The sequence below is a fragment of the Hypomesus transpacificus genome, chromosome 5, assembly GCF_021917145.1.
Source record: "Hypomesus transpacificus isolate Combined female chromosome 5, fHypTra1, whole genome shotgun sequence".
Lineage (NCBI taxonomy): Eukaryota > Metazoa > Chordata > Actinopteri > Osmeriformes > Osmeridae > Hypomesus > Hypomesus transpacificus.
Genome location: NC_061064.1, coordinates 3,513,959 through 3,536,385, shown reverse-complemented (window position 1 = coordinate 3,536,385; position 22,427 = coordinate 3,513,959). Strand labels below are relative to the sequence as shown.

Below are 22,427 nucleotides of genomic sequence, written 5' to 3'. Positions count from 1 at the left end.
AGGAAAAAAAGCCAGCAGACTAGCTTACTCAAAGAAGGTAAATAGTTTAGTTTTATTTTGTGATCACTCAATTACTGAAACTAGAACAAGAATATACAGCATGTTTCTACCTTGTATTTAAAATGTGTTAATAATAATGAGTTAAAGCTATATTATGTCTCTTCATGTCACATCTGTCATGCGCCATCATACTGTCTATCTCTTCTCTGCCAGTGACTCGCGTTTGCACCCCAGCCAGTATTTGGCGATGGATCGTGGGTAGGGCGGATTGGCAAAGTCAATACGTTTGGTCTGGAGGTCCACCCTGTAGTACTTATCTAGTGAGACAAACACAAAGGTTTAGAGGGCATAAAGCTGCAGCTTGGTTCTTAGTACTATTACAGAGAGAGATGGAAAGAGGATTACCCTTTTTAAAGAAGTAGACGTTCTGTACAGGCATGCTTTTCTCCAGCACTGTGGTGTCGTAGTTGCTGTAGTCATCGTAAGTGTACTGATGGTCAAATTCTGTCCTGTAAGACACAACACCCACACTCACTCACCCACACATCAATTCCTGTAGTCTGACAACTGGCGTATGTTTCTCATTGAATTTTTGTGGGGTGACGTGAGTTGTAAGAGTGAGCAGAACAAAAGAAGATGTAACCTTTCATCGTAAAACGAGCTTAAAAGTTCATCCAGCAGAGAGCGGCTGTATCTGCCTCGTTTGTTTTTCCTTCTCTTGGGCCCCCTCTTCTTGTTGGGCCTCCGTCGTGGAGACGGGGGGTCCGGGGAGGACGACGGGCCAGGCTTGGGGCTGACGTAGAGCCGTCCCACCATGGCAGCGTCTACAGGGGGCTTGATGCCTACCCAGTCCTTACTGATGAAGTGCGGCCCTTTGTGGTGACCCTCCACTGTGACGAGAGAGATAGATGTGCAATATAAGACACCAACACATAGGTAGTGCACTTAATATGGCGACACACACACACACCAACACAACAGGTGTGTCTTACAGCCTTGGAAGAGCTGCCTGAAGAGGCTCTCCCAGGTGTCGTCACAGTACAAGTCTGTGTAGCGTGTGAAGAGCACGGAGGGGGCAGATCGGGTCATGGTCACGCACTCCTCGTGGGACGGCTGGTGCTTGAACTCATACTGGTAATACTGGTCCCCTGGAGAAGGGAACAGATTGTATTGTGGGAGTCAGATAGCTGAGTGGTGAGGGAGTCGGGCTAGTAATCAGAAGGTTGCCGGATCGATTCCCCATGATTGTCCTTGGGCAGGGCACTTCACCCTACTTGCCTCGGGGGGAATGCCCCTGTACTTACTGTAAGTCGCTCTGGATAAGAGCGTCTGCTAAATGACTAAATGTAAATGTATTACAAAGGCATGTATTACACACAAGCACATCCACACACAGTATACCTTTGAAGAAGTAAACCTTCTCTTTGCCATGGTCACCAGGTGCAGGAATAGCAAAGGCTGCATCCACGTTGTCTGGAACCTTCTCAAAGCCTACCGAGATGTCACGTGGATAGTCCTCATCCAGAACATCATCCTCAAAGCGCCAGTACTTATTGCCCTTAGGACCCAATCCATAGCAACATTTTTATATGATCATATTACATAATCATGTTTCACTCTATGTGACTCTACCGACAACAATATAGAGGTATAAAACGTGTTATGTTTTGGCTTGTGAGGCCCTATCCCTAGTAGGTGTGCAGATTGGGTAATACCTTGAAGATATAAGCCTTGCCCTGGCAATTTATACGTGTGAAAGCAGCATCGATCGGTCCAGAGATCCCCCACACGTCCTTGATGAGTTTGGGGTAACCAGGGACTACTGCCCTCTCATCCAGCTCAAAGAAATAATCGCCTAGGTTACACAGAAGATGGATGATTGACTTCATCTTCAGCCCGTGCGGATGTTTAACTGCACAAGCTGAAGGTAGAGTTCACAAAAATCCTGCGTCAAACTTCCTCACCTCTAAAGGCATAGATGGACCCATTTTTCAGCTGCAGGAAGTCGTCAAAGGGCCGCCCACTGCAGGGAACAGCGTCTGGGTCTGGGGGAGGAGTGGGAGCCTGCGTGGTGGTGCTGGTGGTGGTGGTGGTGGTGGGGATGGTGGTGGTGTTAGGGGGAAAAGTGATTGGTTCAATGGTTGTAGAAACCAGATCCTCTGGTTGTTCAAAGGTGTCTCCACGAGCAACTGAAAAGAAAGCGTGAAAACAGCACCCAATATTACAGCGCATGTTTGTGTTCCACTCTGACTGGTAAGGTCATCACAGCTAGGAATGCATCGCCTGAGATCAAGAGGTCAAATGGGAAACTTATGAACGTCTGACTTTTCTTTTGGCAGGCGGTGTTGTAGTCCATACAGCAGCTCTCATAATACATGCACATGGAGTCGCACTGGCATTTCTTCATGGGGTTGAAAGTGTTACATCGATTAACACAGGACTCTGTGAGAAAGTTAACAACTGATCAATTTTTAACTGGCATGAACCAACATGTTTACTCTCTTGCCCAAAAATGCGGCACTCACAGAACTACTGTACATAATTAAGTCACAATGTTTATACAAATGTGCTTATAGACGCAGAGATCAAGAAGAAGAATACATCAAATTTTGAAGCAACGCATCTAAACTTACCATCTGCAGCGAAAACGGAGGCCAGTGCGAGCATGAGCACAACGAGACCCACAACGGACCTCATGCTGTCACACTCCGTCTCCGAACCAGAACGAACAATAGTTCGACTATTCGTTTAGAGAACCGAAAATTCCGTAAGAGAATAGTCTATTGAAATATAAAAGGACAGCGCACAACTACAATGCGGTCGTGTGCAAGCCACTTTGGAAAACTAACCCCGTCTGACGGAGAGATTACATCGGAGTAGAGGATCAATATTTCATGGTACAATGAGTCATTGACCGCTGCTTGTTTGTTTACACGAGCGATCAATCTTCGGCAGTGATAAATCATTAAACGCAGGCACTTTAGTGTTCTCTCACAGGGCTGTGATTCTGTCAGGACAGGTTCTGTATGAATTCTCTTTGTTGTCAGCGGTTGAAAATCTCACATTGAGGTCCCGATTGGAAGTTAACACGAAGGAACTAACAACACATCAGTACACTGTGCATGAGCGTCCAATCAATAGGGCTAGTCTGACTGAATAGGTCTTTGGGCTATGTGAACTCAAGGCAGGCAGGCAGTTACTTCTGTAGATCTAGCTGACCTTTCAATGTGAGCCTCGCTATTCGCCCTTTTCGTGGCCCTGGTGATACCGTTAATTCATCGCTCGACTGGCGGTTTTGCAACTTTACAAGTTCAGTACCAAGAACAGCTGAATCGCGGGGAAGACAGAACCTTCTGTGGCCACCAGGGGGCGTGGGAGCCCAATATCGTGGTAGCTATAACCAGCCCTTTCTCCTTTCACAGCCTCATCCTCAGCCTCATATCCCCTAGAAGGCTCTTACTGTCTGTGACATGAAGCACTGTGTTATTACAGGTGCAAGGAAGGGTGCTCACAAGACCAGGCTAATGTGGATGTGTCCACATTAGCTTTGGCTTCTGTTTTCTCTGAATGTCCCACTGAACCATAAAAACGATTGAAATGAATCTTCAGTAGATTTACTCTGACTGACTCAGGAAAGTGTCCGTTCAACATCTCAAGCCCTCCCATTTGAAGATGGTTATGGTACACTGGTTTCCTTCCACTCAATCTACACCCATTCATAACTGAAATGGCATTAAGCCTAGTTCTAGCAAGACAATGTAGGTAAAAACTGGTTGTTTCTCCACTAGTTTCCTCTGCCAATATACTCCACTGCACTACATTTCACTGAAATATAAACTTGACTTACGAAATGCTGATAAAAAGCCTTTAACTAAAGAAGGACCTAGTGGGTAACAGAAACATGTATGTTTTCACATCGTACAGAACTGAACTCTGCGGGTCATCTGAGGTATATTGTTTCTCTCTCTCTCTCTCTCTCTCTCTCTCTCTCTCTCTCTCTCTCTCTCTCTCTCTCTCTTCTCTCTCTCTCTCTCTCTCTCTCTCTCTCTCTCTCTCTCTCTCTCTCTCTCTCTCTCTCTCTCTCTCTCTCTCTCTCTCTCTCTCTCTCTCTTTGTCATTAAGTATGTACCTTGTACAGTATTAGTCAATTAAAACCATCAACGGTTGTAAAAAGGGATCAGATAAAATACAAGACATGTTGTTCTTGTGCAGCTTGATGTTTTGTGTGTGTGTGTGAGTGTGTGTGAGAGAGTGTGTCAGTGTGTGCGTGTGTGTGTGTGAGAGTGTGTGTGAGTGTGTGTGAAAGAGAGAGAGAGAGATTACGGCACCTGCTACTTCCTGGTCTTTTATGCTATTTTTGCAGTCTTACGTTAAACATTGATAGATTCCATCTGCTTTCGACACTTTGAAAGTAATGTTGAAGATGGAAGAAAAGCTGTGCCTAAGTGGTGGAAGTAGTTTGCTCACAACTCTTGAGTCTAAATCGTAGAATATGGAATTACTTTTTTTCAGGGATTATTTGAACAATTGAAATGATCTCGATGGGGAACCTGTATGTGAGGATGTTGGGGGAGGAAAGGCGGGGCCCAATCGGTAAGCTTCAGGTGGACTTTTGATCGGCGGAGTTGTTGAGTATGATAGAGCTTCTATATAGAATTGGACGGCCTGCTGTTTAATACTGTACTGTAGCTTTCCTTTATCAGATCAGTCAGCCTTGGGACTCGGATCATAAACCAAGCGGGAAATGGTTATAAACCAGCATAGGACATCCCATTGATTGAGATCTGGATCATGTGATCTTGTTAAACCTCCAGTAGTCCTGAACTGAACTGAGACCGGTCTGTTGCCCAGCTGTCATCACACCAACACTAAGGCTCCAACCGATTCACCACAAAAAAAAAAGAGCTTGTGGTTGCAGGATGGATATATTTAAATAATGTAATCTAGAATCTACCTACAGATAGAGAGGAGCATAGTCCACTGGACCTGTACTGGCAGGCGGAGAGCCAGCAGACGTTATGGCGCGAGCATTGCAATCACATAAAACATAGCGCTCTCTTTGTGTCTGAGTTGTAAATATGTGGAATTAACACGTGTATGTGACCTTGAAGGAATAGTAAATGTATATAAAATGGATTTCAGTCCCACTTTCCCTGACACCGTCAGCCTTGTGCTGCTAGGGCATTTCTGTAAGTTAAGTAACAGTCTTTAAGAACCCATGTGCAGACCCTTGCTTTGCTAGACCTTGATCTCTGAGTTACAAAAGTCATTGAGTCAGGACAGTAAACTGCTGCTTTCTTGTGGGAAACAACCATTCATTTTTTAGTAATCCACTGCAAATTAACTATGATTACATTATGTCAAGCAGCCTCAAATGCTGTCTCATAGTGAATCAGATTGATGCCAAAATGTGTCAAAAACGTTACACTTTCTGACAGAAGCATGAAACATTAAACATTTTGTTGAAATTTGTCTCTAATATTTGTGGTAACTGTGGTTCAATGAACTCTGGATGACGCACAGTTTCTCTTGGACTACAGTGGGATAGAGCAGTGCATGGGATGATGACTGTATTCTCATGACCTTGTTGGTTTGAGTCACTTGGTCTAAGCACAGCCTCACAAGGTATGGATCAGCTGTTGGATGTACGGATCAGACTCTGGTGTATTTCATTTGAACTCTATCATCATTATCAACTCTTTCATTTATCTAATGGAGTCAGAAAGCCCCTTTGTCTGCAGGTAGTACATGATTTGGCACAAATGCCAGCTGTACCATTTAAGCACGAGATGTTTTCCACTCTTAGTTATGTTTAAATTGCCTTCATAAAGATCATAAATATCAGCAGTGATCAAGCATTAACCAATAAATTAATATGATCATTTACAGTAAAAGACAGTTCATATTTTATGATTTTATTACAACAATTCCATGGCCTTATCTGAGAGCTGACTTGCTGAGCATGCATGCAAGTGCAAAATGCACAAAGAAGGAAACCCATCTAATGAAGATTCTTGCATTGAGTAGTTGTATAATTCTTGTAAGTCAGGACATCAGGACCTGTTCAAGACTTTTTAGCCTCCACACATACATCATTATGGCTTGCCTCAGTAAATACGAAAATAAATTGCTCAAATTGTTATTTAGTTAAAGGTAAATAGTTAACCTATACACTCTGTCACTTTAACATATTCAGTATAATTTGTATTCTATATTATTTTTTATTTTATATACATTGTAACTTTATTTTACATAATATTGTATTTTTATTTTATAGCTCTGCCAGTAGTTGTTTATTTTTATTTTGTATTTTTTTTACTTATGTTTAAATGTTACTGTTTGCACCTGCCCACCATAGTAAATTCCTTGTTTGTGTCCGCGATTAAACTCAATTCAGATTCAGATTCTGATACTAAAGAACCTCTGCTTATGTCTCTGTAGGGAATGTAGTGTTGTGATAAAAATAGCCAGCTGTTGCCGTTGTAACAATTGGGTGATTGGTTTGAGTCCTGATAGATACTTAACCATCACACAGTTACAATCACACATATTTCCTCACCACCAAGGAACTCGAACACCAAAGTAACACCAATCTTCGTCCTGTGAGCATGTGTCTGTCAATAGACACCGTTATACATTTACATTTAGTCATTTAGCAGACGCTCTTATCCAGAGCGACTTACAGTAAGTACAGGGACATTCTCCTTTAGTCAAGTAGGGTGAAGTGCCTTGCCCAAGGACACAACGTCATTTGGCACGGTCAGGAATCGAACTGGAAACCTTCTGATTAATAGCCCGACTCCCTAACGGCTCAGCCATCTCACTCCCTGTTTTCACATACTGGGAACTGATCTGTAAGAATGCATCACAATCATTGGGTAAACAGTCTATTTTCACACTCAAACCCTCCTCCCTCAGCCCCTCGTAGCCTCGTCTCTCCTTATCTCTGATATCCCCTCCTTCTTTGTTGAGTTAATATTTGATTTGTTTCCTGTTATATACACACCAACTTTCTGACTAATTACAAACCATCCTATCTCTGGTTCCCTCTGCAGCTGTCAGTCTGGTTCTTACAAGCCCTGCTCTGTCCTCCACACATCCGTCAGCTGGGGATCAGAAGTGCAGCCATATCTCTGTGCTCTTACAGTTTTTCCATCTCTGATTAAAGAGCCTCTTTGTCTCCAGAACTTGTGTGGAGCTATACCTGTGGGGTGACTGGGTGTTTTTCCTTTGACTTGGGGTCAGTGCTGTACTTTTGGAAAGCCATGTTTAGGGGTCTTCTCTGGTTATGGAGGTCCAGGAACTACGTCATCATCTTTCTCACACCGCTCCTGATCCTGCCTCTCCCTCTGGTTATCCCTACGAGTGTAAGTACTCTGTTGTTTGTGTGTGTGTTTGTGTGTGTGTTTGTGTGTGTGCTTGTGTGTTAGGGAGGGGGGGGGGGGGGGGGTGGGGATAGGCACGTTATGTATGGATGTGGGAAGATTATGTAGTCATGTGTCAAGTGAGAACTAAAGATGATCTTGAATCTCAGAAAATCTTGGAAAATCTGAGAGGAACTACATGCTGGCTTGAAAAAGAAACATGAAAATTCACTTTTGGTGAAATGACTTAAGAAACTTTATAAGCTGCTTTGACTATGGACTAGGACTCGCATAGAAACATTACACAGGGAAGTGTAGAGATTGAATTAAATATCCCTGTTACAGTGAAGCAAAGATGACTCAATATTGTCAGAACACTACTGTGCAAACATTATTTTCCCAATACAAACATAGAAAACCAAGCTATACATAGTCTAATATTATCAAGCACAATAACATTTGACTCAGAATATACTTTAAACTATTATTGGTATCAGTGATGCATGTTGACTTGAAGGTGTATTCAATCAGGACAAGAAGATCAGCTGATAACAAAGTGATGTTAACAGAAAGGTTAGGTCCTTGCAATCAGCTTTGCACAGCAATTATCTGAAGATAAAGGCTTAGGTTAAGGCTGATAATAATAACCTAATGACCCTAAGACACCAACACGTTTTTCGCATCCCGGGTCACTTGTTAATCCACAACCCCAGTAGAAATCGACTTGAAACACAACTCGCTAAACAATTTGACAAGAGCTTTCATTTTAACTTACAAAATGAGTCTTAAACTTTGTTTGAGACTCATACAATTGTCTGAAACGGAAAATGATAAATTGCACTGGATAGTCCCTGGTGCTGGGACATCTGGGAAGGCTGTCTCTCTGGGGATGTCATCACACAACGCATCCCACTGAAGGATAAACAAATAGAAAACGGATAGAAAATATGAGTCCAGGTACATAATGTTTGACTTGTGGCTAAACGTATCAGCCATGTTCACATCTGGAGATGGTAGGTAGAGTTACTCTTTTGAAGATCACTGCCCTCTTGAACACAAACGCAACCACCTGCTGTGCTGAGTCATTGACAGAGTTCCTGCAGAGGTGTGGAAAGTTTTCAGACGGAAAGATTCAAAAAGATTAGACTCCATAAAGTGGTGCTGCTCTTCAAAGCTCATAAAGTAGTATCTTTAAAGTTTTAGGAGCAAAGGTACCAGTTATCTATGTGAAGTCTTTGTTTAGTAAAATTATGAGGTAGATAAGATACAGATGCAGTAGTAACAATCTTAATGCCTCACACATGTTATGCACATGCATGTGTTTTTGTGTGCCTGTCTTTGAATGTGTCTGCATTAGCATGCTTGCCTTTGTCTTAATGTGCGTGTGCGTGTGCATGTGCTAGCTTGTTTGTGTGTTTTCACATGTGTTTGTATGTGTGGATTCACAGGAGGCTCGCTGTGGCTATGCCATCATCCTGATGGCTCTGTACTGGTGTACAGAGTGCATACCCCTGGCTATGACTGCTCTCCTGCCCGTCATTCTCTTCCCTATGATGGGCATCATGACGTCTGGAGCGGTATGCAATCTTCCCACAGTTCACCAGCGCGTCCATGTCTTGTACCTTATTTAGCATTGTGAAAGTGTACCCCAGATGGATGATTTAGTATTGCTAGTTTATGTATCCTTAGTATAGTTAGACCACATATTTAAATTTAAGATTCCTATATGTTTATTGTATGCACCTTCCTGCCAAAGCAAATTCCTTGTCTGTGCAAACTTTCATGGCAAATAAATCCCTTTCTGATTCTGAATCTGATTCTGATTCTGAGTGTAGCTCAGATGTAAATCATTTGACCGTTGTTCTGAGACTTCCAAAAAGGATGGAATAGGATTTTCCCAGTGTGCATTCACAACCTGACGTGTGCATTCATCTCTGTCTGTGTGTGGAACGCGCCGGGTGAAACAGGTGTGTGTTCAGTATCTCACGGACTCCAACATGTTGTTCATCGGGGGTCTTCTGGTGGCCATCGCCGTCGAGAACTGGAACCTCCACAAACGCATCGCCCTCCGAGTGCTGCTCCTGGTGGGTGTGCGACCTGCACTGTAAGTGTCCACGATGCTGTAGGAGCGGCTCGAACGCCCGTACAACCAACTGCACGATCAACTGACACAAGACACAATCCTCCACCTTCCTCACTCTCTTGTTTGTCTCTTGTCTCTCTCTTCCTGGTGTGCCTCTTGCCTCATCCACCCCCCCCCCCCCCACCAAATCTACCCAGGTTGATGATGGGCTTCATGGGGGTGACGGCCTTCCTGTCCATGTGGATCAGCAACACGGCCACCACGGCCATGATGCTGCCCATCGCCCAGGCGGTGCTGGAGCAGCTGTGTGCTACTGAGGCCAGTGCCGATGAGAGGGAGCTGGGGAACACCGGCAATGACAACCAGGCCTTCGAGCTGGAGACCAAGACGTCCAAGGAGGACATCGTCAAGACTCAACTGAGTGATATGAGTAAGTGGTGCCGAGGAGAGGACATCAGATGTGGTGGACACACGCACGGACACACACGCGAACGTGCAGTCGTTCTGATCCCGCTCCGTTACATTTCTGACACGGTGGCCTTCCGTCTAGTCTAGAACCATGACTGCAAGAACTTTTTAGAAATATTGAGGGACACGAACCTTGTATGTACTGTAAGGGTTCATAAACAACCTTTTAACATAATCCTAAACCTCACTCCCCACTCCCTTTAGACAATTTCCTTTTGAAGAGCATAGCCTAACATAGCTAACTAAAGATCTTGGTCGCCCCAGCTGTGACCAGGGATGAGGAGAGGGATGTGGACTCCATCCTGGAGGTGAGGAAGAAGGCCAGGGATCTGAAGTACCTCCTCCTGACCAAAGGGATGAGTCTCAGTGTGTGTTACTCAGCCAGCATAGGAGGCACGGCCACCCTCACCGGCACCACCCCCAACCTCATCCTGAAGGGACAAGTGGACAAGTAAGAAACACACACATTCATAAACACACATACAAACAGACGCATTCGTAGACACATGCGCCCACACACACATGGAACCACTCACACACAGATGCACCCTCATACACATGCACCCCCCCTCCCACATACACACACACACAACACACAAAAACACACTTGTGCAAACTCCCTGTCATTCCCCTCCACACACTCAACACTACTGCTCTAGGTCTTACTTTGACTTTTCTCCTTTTGCCTTATCCCCCTGTCTTGTCTGGTTTCCTGTCATGCTTCACAGGCTCTTCCCTGCAAACAATGATGTGGTCAACTTCGCCAGCTGGTTCGGCTTTGCCTTCCCCAACATGGTGATCATGCTGAGCCTGTCCTGGCTCTGGCTGCAATTCATGTACATGGGCCTCAAGTAAGGTTCCATCACTCACCAACTGCTGACCAAACTACTGGACTGAAACTTGTCCCTGTTTTTAGAGCCACGGTTCTACAGTTTTATAAACTTGTGGTGTGTCCTTTGACCTTTGCACCCTTCCCAGCATGAAGAAGTCATTTGGCTGTGGCAGTAAGAACGAGGGAGATAAGGAGGCGTACGAGGTGATGAAGGAGGAGTACAGGAAACTGGGGAGAATGTCCTTTGCCGAGGGAGGCGTTCTGACCATCTTCGTCTTGCTGGTTGTGATGTGGTTCACCAGAGAACCAGGCTTCATGCCAGGCTGGGCCACAAACCTGTTCAACAAAGATGGACAGTGAGTCACACCTACACCCCCTCACCACACCACACCTATACCCCCATACCACACGTACACCCCCACACCACACCACACCACACCTATACCCCCATACCACACGTACACCCCCACACCACACCACACGTACACCCCCACGCCACACCACACCTACACCCCCTCACCACACCACACCTACACCCCCTCACCACACCACACCTACACCCCCACACCACACCACACGTACACCCCCATGCCACACCACACCTACACCCCCTCACCACACCACACCTACACCGCCTCACCACACCACTCTCACACACCCGTCCACACACATACAGACCCGAGGGATGTCTTCCCAATGGTTTGTCATTTTCTGCCTGTCCCCCAGGTATGTGACAGATGGGACGGTGGCCATCTTCATGTCAACCCTCTTCTTCGTCGTCCCGTCACGTCTGCCCCGGTTTGGCTGCTGTGGGGGATCCCAGGGTGAGGAGGTGGAAGAGGGAGGGGAACCAGGTAAGACAACAACAAAAACAAAAACAGGATTGGATTCAACTCATCTTCATTTTTCTAGTTTATTGCTCAACGAAGACTAAAGCAATGCAACCCTAATCTCACCCCCGCCCTCTGCCCCCCACCCCCTCCATCTAGTTGTGAAGGAGGCCCCCCCTATGCTGCTGAACTGGAAGGTGGTCCACGAGCGCATGCCCTGGAACATCATCCTGCTGCTCGGAGGGGGCTTCGCTCTGGCCGCTGGCAGTGAGGTCAGTCCAACTGCTGTCATCTAATATATTATTCATTTAACTATTACTACAGTACCTAAACAATATCAGGAAAAAAAAACCTTCTCCCCCAATTGAGACATGCTGTTTGTATCGAGTTTGATGATATATTTATGTCTACATTTTCTATAACAGTGTCCTTTATGCCTGAAGAGAGGTATTTATTTATAAACGTGTGTGTGTGTGTGTGTGTGTATGCAGGAGTCTGGTCTGTCCCAGTGGCTGGGGGATAGTTTGTCTCCCCTGCAGAGTATCCCTCCCTTCGCCATCTCTCTGCTGCTGTGCCTGCTGGTGGGGACCTTCACTGAGTGCTCCAGCAACACCGCTACTACCACACTGTTCCTACCCATCCTGGCATCCATGGTAAACACACACACACACAGCACACATATGTACACCACACACACACACACACACACACACACACACACACACACACACACACACACACACACACAGCATGCATATGCACACCACACACACACACACACACGCACACACACACAGCATGCATATGCACACCACACACACACACACACATACACTCACACTCATGTTCTTCTATCCCTTCTCCCAGGCCACAGCAATCAAGCTGCACCCCCTGTATGTGATGATCCCCTGCACCATCTCTGCCTCTCTGGCCTTCATGCTGCCTGTGGCCACCCCTCCCAACGCCATTGCCTTCTCTTACGGAAACCTCAAAGTTATCGATATGGTGAGCAGCAAAATAGCACACCTACTGAACCAAAATACAAAGCCATGAAAATACATGTTTTTTCACATGTTTACTGTTTTTTTTCCCCCCCTCAGGTAAAGGCAGGTTTCATACTGAACATCATTGGGATTCTGTCTGTAAACCTCGGTATCAATACCTGGGGATCAGCTATGTTCAAGCTGAACACCTTCCCTGACTGGGCCAACGTCACCCATGGAAAACCCTGAGGGATAGGGAGAGAAAGAGAGGTCGAGTGAGAGAAGAGAGAAATGAAGAGAGAGAGAGAGAGAGAGAGAGAGAGAGAGAGAGAGAGAGAGAAAGAGCAAGAGAGAGAGAGAGAGAGAGAGAGAGCTTATAAAGAAAGGAGAATAGAACGAGTGATCAGTTATAGGACAGGGCCACAGCATATGGTGTGAACATGAACATTTGGTCATGTTCAAAACATGAACAAAATGTCAAATCACACGGGCCACAACTGGCCCTAGATTTAATACCTACATATGGATCTCCTTAGGTGTAAGTATTCAGACTATAGAGGAGGTCCATGTTTAACAAATCACATGTTGTGATATATTAATTTATGCTTCAGTTTGAAGTTGTAAATACATGTATATGTCTCTGTCCCACTGTTCATTACAATTGCTTGATTCATAATTCTGATTCATAACATATCACTGTATTATATATATTTGTAAATGAAAGGATCGATGATATTTTATTATCATTGTTTGTTTTGTTGGATTAGGAACATACAATACATTGCATCTCAGGGTAAATGACAGTAACAATTCCTATCTGGGTGCGTTACTGTTATAAATTGTATTTTGGGACTTAACACTGTCAAAATCCCAGGCTCCCAGATGACACTGCATAAGAAACAATCAGATGGAACCCATGTTTAGCCATTCACAGGTGTAGAATATTGTAAGCATTTTTGTTTGTACTCTGGAAATAAAATACCTGTATGTTTCCTAAATGACTGATCTTTGTCTATCCCCCCCAAAAGTATCCTACACAATACATGTAAAAAACACTTATTCTGTAGACCAATAGGTTGGTGTGCACACACATACACACACAAAGACAAAACCCATTGTTATTTCAAAAATTCACATAAACCTTTATTTTTTGCTTTCCAAGACTGGCATTTGAACTGTCAAAAACTTTACATATTTGAACAGTTTTATTTCAAAATCATTTAACATGAATCACAATCATAAATAAATCTGTTATACATGTTTGACTAACATCGTCATTCAAGTTCATCCATTTCAACCCCACGTGGCTGAGTAAGGTTAGGCTCCATCAGCTGGCACTACGCTACACCAATCAGGCCACAGTGTCCTCAGACGCACCTTTCACCTCAGACACCAGGGAAACCAGCCGCTTCAGTTCAGTGTCCACACTGTCCCAAATGATTACTAAACGATCTTGTCTCCCATTCTAATGAGCGACAATTAACCAGCCCTAAAGAACAAAAGATTTCCTGAGAGAGAGCGAGAGAGAGAGACAGAGAAAGACAGAGAGAGTAAGGGAGACAGAGAGAGTAAGAGAGAGACAGAGAGAGTAAGAGAGACAGAGAGAGTAAGAGAGACAGAGAGAGTAAGAGAGACAGAGAGAGACAGAGAGAGTAAGAGAGACAGAGAGAGTAAGAGAGACAGAGAGAGTAAGAGAGACAGAGAGAGAGAGCGCAAGGTGACACTGTGGCCTTGAAGGTTTAGATCTCTACACTTCCAGTGACATACCAACCTGGACACATGAAAGCAAATGTGATAGATGCTTCCTGGAAGTTTGTGTGTCACCCATCTAACCCCTCAGTGTCATTACAACCACAATGAAGTTGATGAGGATAGGAAGCCACTTTTGACTGTCAAGATATGTCCGGTTAAGGACAGCGCCACCTGTCTGCTAAACACACACACACAAACACACACACAGGTCCTAAACTCTCTGGAATGTTTTCAGAGCAGACAAAGAGAGGAGCAGGAGACGGAGAGAGTGCAAGGAAGAGAGGATATGGACATTTCAGAAGAATAAATGCTTAAAAGCATCCTACATTCCAGACCGGGATTCATTACGTTTTCCCCTCGCAAATACAAATAAAAGACATTGCCGTGTATCAGTAAAGCGTTTCAAGTTTCCCTTTTTTTGTCCTATAAAAGAGATTTACATATTCCCAATGCCAAGAGACAAACAGACATAATTTGTATAAATCCTCATGGGATGTGGTCGGTACCTAACGTTGGTTGCATTGTAAGACTAATCGCACACGTCAGGTGAATAAGGACGCTGGGAGGGTCTGCTGGTACACGCAAACAGCACGATACACAAAGGGCAAAATCCCCTTTTCTTTTGAACAGTTATCACTTATCTTTAGGTCCATTCAAATGTTATGCTCTCAGCACAGCAGGACATATAAGATGATTAGATGGCTCTAAACGAGTCTATTTGCTACCACATCTAAAATGTAATATACGCCTTGTATCTGAACTGGGAACACGACTGATTTGAGGAGAACCATATCATTACAAAGACACATTTTCGATTATACGGATTAACAAATGTGATGGTCTGTGTACTGCGCTTATTGTAAGAGGTCGAGGTGAATATCTGGGAAAAGATTCAAGTTCAATTGACTTTGTCATGCTGGAGACTCATATTGACAGGAACACACACAACAACTTTCACACACAAACATCCACAAGGTAACACACACACATTCAGAGAATCTGAAGAAATAGCACTTGCCTTATCTTTCTCATTTGTCAACTGGTCCTAAACAGAGCCTTGCTGGTCTTTCATATCGTTTGAGACTACTCAGACACACCCTACCACACACTTATACGCTGGTACAGTCTCTACTGGATCAATGGCAGTGTCTGACCAAGTCTGTTTGTGCATGTGTACGTGCATGTGTGCTCTCCCAGACTCTTATATCGCAAACAAACTTCATCTAGATGCCCTCGCATGTACAAGTGTGCACATTCGCAAACACACACCTACACACACACACACACTCCTACACATAAACAGCTTGGTCTCTGGTTGTGTTGAGAGCTGTTGTGAGGAGTGGGACCATAGCTGTTTCATGGAGGAGGGAATTAGGATGGGGGGGAGAGCAGGGGAGCAGAGGGGTGTATACATGGTCCCTAGGTCTGTCCATACATCCATCTGTCCCTCCGTCAGCCAGCCAGGGCCCCTACGGGCCTCCACTGTAGGAGTAGTCTGCCTTGTTGTGCATCACCAGCTTGTTGTCCACGAAGTAGAAGCTGTCTGACTGCGTCTCGTATGGGTGCAGGATCATCTCTCTCACTGCAGGGGGCGATAGAGACACAGTCAGTCCGTGTTCAAACAGAGCCCTGGATCACTGGCTGCACATAAACTCTTAGAAATTGTTCAGCTGACTGAACAGTTCAGATAGGGGGTTCCTGTGTGCTTGTGTGTGTCTACTCACTGACATCCTCGGACAGAGGAGGAAACTCGTAGATGTGTTCGCAGGTGTTCTTGCTGCTGGGCATGCAGAAGCCAAACTCAAAATCAAAGCTCTTGAGCAGTTTCTCTCTAAAATAGTGCCTTTCAATCATCCTGAAGTTCTCTATGGGCATGTCGCCAACTGTGAACTCCACACTGTGAGAGAGACAGAGAGAGAGACAGTTGTAACATTCAAAGCTCCTTAGCTCTGTAATTCCTTGATGAATGTGTTCCTGACTTTTTGTCTGAGGGTGTTTGGCTAAATTCTCCTAAAGGTCTAATCTCTTCCCTGCATAAGCAGACACACTTACGTGGCGCCCACTTGTCGCAGTCGGAGAAAGGCGGGAGTGAACTGGTAGCGGACGAAGCGGCCGGCATTTGGGTCAACATCCCTTTTGTCTCCTGTTTTATCTGACACAAAGAGGGAGAGAAGTAGAGAGTGTGTAAGGGGGGGGGGGTCAAAAGTTTAAAACAATAAATATTTTTTACATCTAATCAACGTAAAACCTAATTAAATGCGCGTCTCACCTGCGGAAGGGGGTTTGGTGATCTCAAACAGTACGGTGCCCGTCTCCATATCTCTGATCTTAAACCTGGTGAAGTCAATATTGAACACATTCTCATCGGGCCCACACAGGTAGTCTTTAAGAGAGAAAAAGAGAAAGAAAGAAAGACAGGAGGGAAGGGGAGAAACAAACAAAAACAAACAAAAAAGGAGTGTTAATATATAACAGAAACCTGCAAAAAGATATCTAGATGTATTGCATGGTATCAGAAGCACACCCCTACCCTCCACACACACACATCCAGTTATATATAGTACTCTAATCCTTCCTGCCATCACTAGGTAGTGTCACTGCTGATTAGTGTTCCCTAGCCAAGCTGCAGGTCTGACTTCCTGCTTCCTGGGAGCCCTGATGCCCATGGCAGGTGTAGCAACAGATCCGTCATGACCATAAGATCTGTTACCTCAGCTAACCTCCCTCCACCAGGCTCTTCTCATCATCACGTGGGGGAGAGGACCTGACAACAGAGGAGCACCCTTGGATCCGGGGACCTAAGAGAGCCCAGGCTTACGCCCGGCCTGCTCCAGATCTCACCTGCACCCCTTCCCGCTAATACGTCATTATGTGCATTCATAACCAGTTCTTGTTTGTATCTCTATATATGTTTATGTGAGTGTGTGCGGGTTCAGAGCAGCTGTCTCATGTGGTTGAGTCTGGTGTCCTCGTTTCTCTGTCTGAAGGTGGCCTCCACTTTCTTTGCCAACACTAGGCAATCCTATTCTACAGACTGAATGGCTCAAGTCAATACATGTGGATGTGCCACACAAGCAGTAGGGTCTTTTCCACGTCTGACAGATTCCATGGAGCTCTCTAATGCCCTCGAGCACAGCAAGTGTGTGTGTGCTCGTTTCTGTCCTTCTGTGTTACATCTCAAGCCTTAGCGCGTTGCATCAAGGTTCTCACACTCCGCCTATTACCTAATACCGAACACAACTACACACACACACAAATTAACACCCATGCACCCATAGACACACGTCAGTAGACATTCACAAAAGCAAACATCTCCCCACCAATACACATACACCACTATCAGTCACAGAGGATGGTGGTACACACATACAGGTCTTTAGAGATTAGCCTCCAGTTCACACCGCAGCCAAAGCGCGCATGTGTGAGAGAGAGAGTTGGAGATGCTGCAAATTCTCTTATGTAAAGTCTGGCACACTGCCATCACAGCAATTATTATATGAAACCAATAAATATCTGAAATTGTTCCTCTCACGCACCAGAAGCATACTTGAACAAAGATGAGAGCCGACAGGGGAGACAAACACAAGGAGAGACAAACCCAAACCACAGTCAAGTTGATAAAGTTTGGTGTTACATCTCTGATAACAGTCAACTACAGGAAGTCAACAGCTCACCACAAATACGGCTTCTGACTTGCTATCACGCAAGCTGACACGAAACACCACACATACATGTACAAGTTCACAGACACAGCCTTCATATTTTCTCATACGTTACTGCACTTGATCCGTCACAATCACCTAGCAACAAGCAACAGCAGATTTAGAACAGGCACGACAAGCAGGCCCCGCCATCCTCCTAGACACAGAGGACTCTCTACAATAATGTAGACATCACACACCCCGTCATTCAGTAAATACGACTCTGCTCTCAAGTCATTTTCTCTTCCCTTGTTATTTGATTTGATCAAATTCATAGTGTTTTCACCCAATCCAGCTGTTCAAAAATCAGCTGTTCTTGACATGAGGAACATAAGAGGACATATTTTGAGGGAGCGTCCACGCTCCCTGATCACTCATGTGGTGTGTGGTGCACGAGGGTGGTTGATAGCCAGACAGAACTGTGGGACAGTTGAAGCCATTTTTAAACACTAATCCTTAGAGATTAGCCAGATGGGGGTAGGAGTGGGTGTTTGTGTCTCCTCTTAGCTTGAAGAGGGGGTGAGAGAGAGAGAGACAGAGAGAGAGAGACATAGAGAGAGACAGAGAAAGAGGGGGGGCTAGCACACTAGAGGCAACAGACTGTTTTTGGATTAAAAACACATAGGCATGCTGGCATGGAAACTAAACCATGTCACCAGGCCTCCCACACACAATGGTTGCCTTTCAGATCATAATATGGAGTATGACATCACTTTCAAAGTTTAGTGGCATCATTATAACCTCGCCGATGACCCTTTAACCAATGAGAGTCCTTGTTCCTCCAAGCCAATCAGGATGCTGCTGGAAATACACGTAAAACTGTGAACTCAACTTGAAGTGAGCCCATTGTCTGGTCAAGAATATGGCACTGAGAGTTGGGTAAAGACAGAATGCTGCAGACAGCGGCACTGTAGATGTGAGGGTTATTATGTGCGGTCTTCTAGTAGATACTGCTTTGACGTGACTCACTGTCAAGTCTTGCTTTATTAATTTATCATGACTTCAATCCTCCTCCAGGTCAGCCAAGAGAGTAAGAATGACCAGAAGATTGGCCATTATGTCTTGGGGAGAATAAAAGGTAGGTAAGAAAAACAAGTTTGGGAAATGTTGAGCAGCCAACCAAACGGCGATAAAGGCACTCCGAGGCTCAACTGGACTAATCTGCTTTAGTGATTCGCATGAACGCAAATCCACCTTAGAGGGAGGGAGCCGAAAGAGGTGGGGTGAGGTTTAGGACTGGAGGAAGGGGCTGAGGGCGGACTGGAGACAGGTGTGACGTTTAAGATGAAATAAGGTGTGGGGGGAAGCCACATCTGATGAAAAGACTGGAAAGGCAGGGCTAAACCATACAGTAGGATATCACATAGGGTCACTGCGAATACACTGGCATTCTTCTGAAAAACGCATTGCTTATTTGTGTGCGTGTGTGTGTGTGTACTCTACGTGTGAGATAGGTTACATTGATGGTATTCCCACCTTTACATAAAAGTGTCCCACTTATCAATCTGTATGATTTAAGGGATTTTAGACCCTTGAACTCAGAGCTATATAACATGTCACAGTGAGAAGCTGGGGCGAAGCCTTTCCTTGGTTGTGAAATGGGGAAGATTTACTCAAGCATGGGTTTTGCCAGGGACTATTTGTTAGCAAACAGCAGTGGTTTGCTGGGCTCTCGCCAGTGTGTGCCATTCAGGGTTAAGCGTGGACAGGTTTACCTCATGAGAAACTGAGGAAAGCCATGGGTTCTGAAAACGACATATGGACATCTCTTCTTCTTGGGAGCTGCTCGGGTGGTTCTCTGCGTTGGGGAGGATCGGCCCCTTATCTTGACCAGAGAGAGGGAGAGAAGACAAGGCCAGCAGCCAGCCCTCTCATGCTGACAGCTGACGAGCGAGGGCTCTCCCCACTCTAACGTGCGTTTGACAGTTATTGACTCGAGTCTGATATAAAAGACTGAAACCCCTCCCAGGTAGTATAGCTGAGTATAAAAAGTTGTGTATGCACAAAGTAAATAGGTGTCATGAAGTAAAGACGTTAAGGTGCTTCACAACAGCACCAACTGTTGCTCTGAACAGGAGGACAGACTAAGAAGCTGGTCAACTTAATAGTGGTAATAGTGGATAAGCAGAGATGTGGAGGGGCAGGAGATCTCTAAGGATGGAGCCAGGATCAGGTAGAGACGGCTGGATGTAGATGCAGTCTTCTGGACAGTAACCATGGATACATACAAGTAGCTAGGGCGATTCAAGTATGCCTTTAAGTGACAGAGGAAATCAAGCAAGTCCCAACGCCCCTAAGGATGCTGGGAGCCATAGTGTTTCTATGACGATAACAGCGTTGGGCTAGGGAGAATATTCCCAGGCGTCTCGGCCCAGTTATGCCAGGGAAGCCTCACTTAGGTTAAACCAATAAACAAACACACGTGCACATTATCTTTCATTTGGTCTCTGCTGTCAGGACCAGAGATGGGTAAAAGGAGACATTTGGCTTCCATCTTGTGGAAAATAAGTTGTCTGAAGCTCCCAGGTGTCAGGCCACGAAGAGAGACAAGACACAGAGGGAAGATAAGCAATTAAATAGGAGAGAAAGGGAGTTGGAGAGATTAAATGAATCATTGAAGAAGAGAGAGATGGATGGAGGTCTTGTTTGTCTTAGCAGTTCTACAGCAGTTTCAGTGTGTGTGCGTGTGTGTGTGTGTGTGTGTGTGTGCGCGCGTGTGTGTGTGTGTCTAGAGGACAAACAGCAACAACCAAGTCTCTCCAGTGCTCAGTTTTCCACAATGAGGCTCTGAGGACTAGTCATGGGTTCCTCTACCTGTCAGCCAGGATGTTGTGTAAGGTATTATACTTGACTTAAAATAGTCAAGGGCCCTGCTGGCCACCTGTTAGCTAACTCTGTCCTGCCCTAAGAGGTTACTAGGGTTATGGCATCAGAGATGGATAGATATAGGACCAGCTGATCCTGTGTACATAAGTGCACATACATGCAATCTCTCTCTCTCTCCCCCGCTTTCAATTGTAGCCGAGACTGTTGACAGGTTAACTCTCTGAATGGTTTTTACCCCTAAAGATGTGAGGTCCTTAGTTTACAATATCCTATACATTGTAAAGAGAGAAGGTTCATAGCTCTATCTGAATGCTGAGGGAAATCAATTATACAATTTGAACTGCCTGCTAGACGTGGTGTTGCAAAGAGCCATTCACGGTTCCCAATCCTTGAGTCTCGTTCATCCAGACACTGCCTCAAACAAATTCTGCTGTTCATTTCCATATTCCCATGTAGCCGGTATTTGAGATCAGAGCGTGTATGCAAAGAAAGAGTGATAGGAGCAGTGTGTCGGTCCCAATAACTTACTCTCTGTGATCTTCTGTAAGCCCAATACATCCTCGGGGGTGATTATTGTGTTGGCAAGCAGCTCGTCCTCCGTTGTCACCGGGGCCCCCACGTCCGTCGAATTGCAGCCTTTCTTCACTTTCATTGCTGCCGTTGGGTTAGGGTTTGGGCTCGCCTGGCCGCCTCCGGTAACGTTACTGGAGCTGTTATTGCTACTGCCTCCGGTATCTCCGCCACCGCAACTGCCTGGATTATTGCTGGTGGACTTAGCGCTTGACGGGTCCTGGCTGTTGCCTCTACTAGTACAAGAATAGCTCATTCTCCGTCCCTCCTCCCCTTTCTACCCCGGGCTTGCAAGATACAAAACAGTTGCCTCCCACCCTCCCTCCCTCGCCGAAGGATGCACAGCTGCTGTCTATGCCCGGTGCTTAATTCAAATCCCTTTTTTCTTTCCGAGCTGGAGTCTGGCTGCACCACGGAGTTCACGTCTTTGTCGTAACCTAGCCTACTCACCGGCGGAGCGCCAAGGACCAAGGATTCTTGTGTGCGGGTGGTTTGTTCAGATGGCGAGTTGCCGAATTCTTAAGACAATTTTTTTCCAAAACAAAACAGTTGTCTTACAAAGACGAACAGATGGTTTCACACGGTCATGGGGAGGGGGAACGTCTTACTTCGAATGGTTTAGTTATGGAGGGAAGGTTGACGTGCAAATGCTGACGAAACGGCTTTTGCCCACCCACTCATCATGATTCATATGATCAGTGAGCAGCTTGCATTAATAGTCCCTTGTGGTAGCCTTGCGCCCCTTTTCCCCTCTCAACTATGGTATGGTCCATTTCTGATGTCACTCAAAAAGTGTTACAACTGTAGCCCATTTCCATCCACCGTAACCTTTTAGCTATCACATTTATAGTAGACTGCTTAGTGTGTAACCACCATAGGTGTCTGGTAATTGGAGCTTAATAGACTTAATTGCAATGGTTTGTAATTAGCATACATTTGAAGTTACTTTTTATAAAAATTGAATGGCCTGTCTCAATGAGAAAGGGATGGGCAGCTCAAGTTTGTCAATAAATTAATG

At 45.2% G+C, this 22,427-nt stretch overlaps 3 protein-coding genes across 4 annotated transcripts; 1 reads left to right on the top strand and 2 right to left on the bottom strand.

Moving 5' to 3' along the window:
- Nucleotides 1-24: 24 nt before the first annotated feature.
- vtnb (vitronectin b) lies at nt 25-2,847 on the bottom strand. Its single transcript, XM_047020576.1, has 9 exons — nt 2,634-2,847; nt 2,326-2,442; nt 1,965-2,189; nt 1,716-1,855; nt 1,402-1,558; nt 993-1,148; nt 644-890; nt 406-509; nt 25-317 (listed from the first exon to the last, which is right to left on the bottom strand). The coding sequence occupies exons 1-9, from the start codon at nt 2,695-2,697 to the stop codon at nt 196-198; spliced, it is 1,332 nt and encodes a 443-aa protein (XP_046876532.1). The 5' UTR covers nt 2,698-2,847; the 3' UTR covers nt 25-195.
- A 4,471-nt stretch (nt 2,848-7,318) lies between these two features.
- slc13a2 (solute carrier family 13 member 2) lies at nt 7,319-12,853 on the top strand. Its single transcript, XM_047020566.1, has 12 exons — nt 7,319-7,367; nt 8,813-8,941; nt 9,332-9,468; nt 9,645-9,877; nt 10,180-10,366; nt 10,644-10,766; nt 10,894-11,103; nt 11,474-11,601; nt 11,737-11,849; nt 12,069-12,230; nt 12,445-12,582; nt 12,678-12,853. Exons 2-12 carry the CDS (start codon nt 8,843-8,845, stop codon nt 12,807-12,809), a joined length of 1,662 nt encoding a protein of 553 aa, XP_046876522.1. The 5' UTR covers nt 7,319-7,367; nt 8,813-8,842; the 3' UTR covers nt 12,810-12,853.
- An 854-nt stretch (nt 12,854-13,707) lies between these two features.
- unc119b (unc-119 homolog b (C. elegans)) lies at nt 13,708-22,174 on the bottom strand. 2 transcript variants are annotated; one of them, XM_047020381.1, is made up of 6 exons: nt 21,368-22,174; nt 16,582-16,695; nt 16,365-16,464; nt 16,037-16,209; nt 15,747-15,894; nt 14,185-14,379 (listed from the first exon to the last, which is right to left on the bottom strand). In XM_047020381.1, the coding sequence occupies exons 1-5, from the start codon at nt 21,663-21,665 to the stop codon at nt 15,782-15,784; spliced, it is 798 nt and encodes a 265-aa protein (XP_046876337.1). In that variant the 5' UTR covers nt 21,666-22,174; the 3' UTR covers nt 14,185-14,379; nt 15,747-15,781. The 2 variants fall into 2 exon arrangements, with proteins under 2 accessions (XP_046876336.1, XP_046876337.1); XM_047020380.1 differs by having other exon boundaries at nt 13,708-15,894.
- Nucleotides 22,175-22,427: the final 253 nt, after the last annotated feature.

Excerpts from the sequence above, each read along its gene's own strand:
- slc13a2 (XM_047020566.1), top strand. The coding sequence starts at position 8,843 with ATGGCTCTGTACTGGTGTACAGAGTGCATACCCCTGGCTATGACTGCT. Across the intron at positions 9,878-10,179 it reads GACTCAACTGAGTGATATGA|CTGTGACCAGGGATGAGGAG; the intron begins GTAAGTGGTGCC and ends TGGTCGCCCCAG. Across the intron at positions 10,767-10,893 it reads TTCATGTACATGGGCCTCAA|CATGAAGAAGTCATTTGGCT; the intron begins GTAAGGTTCCAT and ends CACCCTTCCCAG.
- vtnb (XM_047020576.1), bottom strand. The coding sequence starts at position 2,697 with ATGAGGTCCGTTGTGGGTCTCGTTGTGCTCATGCTCGCACTGGCCTCC. Across the intron at positions 2,443-2,633 it reads CTCCGTTTTCGCTGCAGATG|AGTCCTGTGTTAATCGATGT; the intron begins GTAAGTTTAGAT and ends ACTTTCTCACAG. Across the intron at positions 1,856-1,964 it reads GTCCATCTATGCCTTTAGAG|GCGATTATTTCTTTGAGCTG; the intron begins GTGAGGAAGTTT and ends TGTGTAACCTAG.
- unc119b (XM_047020380.1), bottom strand. The coding sequence starts at position 21,665 with ATGAGCTATTCTTGTACTAGTAGAGGCAACAGCCAGGACCCGTCAAGC. Across the intron at positions 16,696-21,367 it reads CTTACAGAAGATCACAGAGA|ACTACCTGTGTGGGCCCGAT; the intron begins GTAAGTTATTGG and ends TCTCTCTTAAAG. Across the intron at positions 15,895-16,036 it reads TCCTCTGTCCGAGGATGTCA|TGAGAGAGATGATCCTGCAC; the intron begins GTGAGTAGACAC and ends CGCCCCCTGCAG.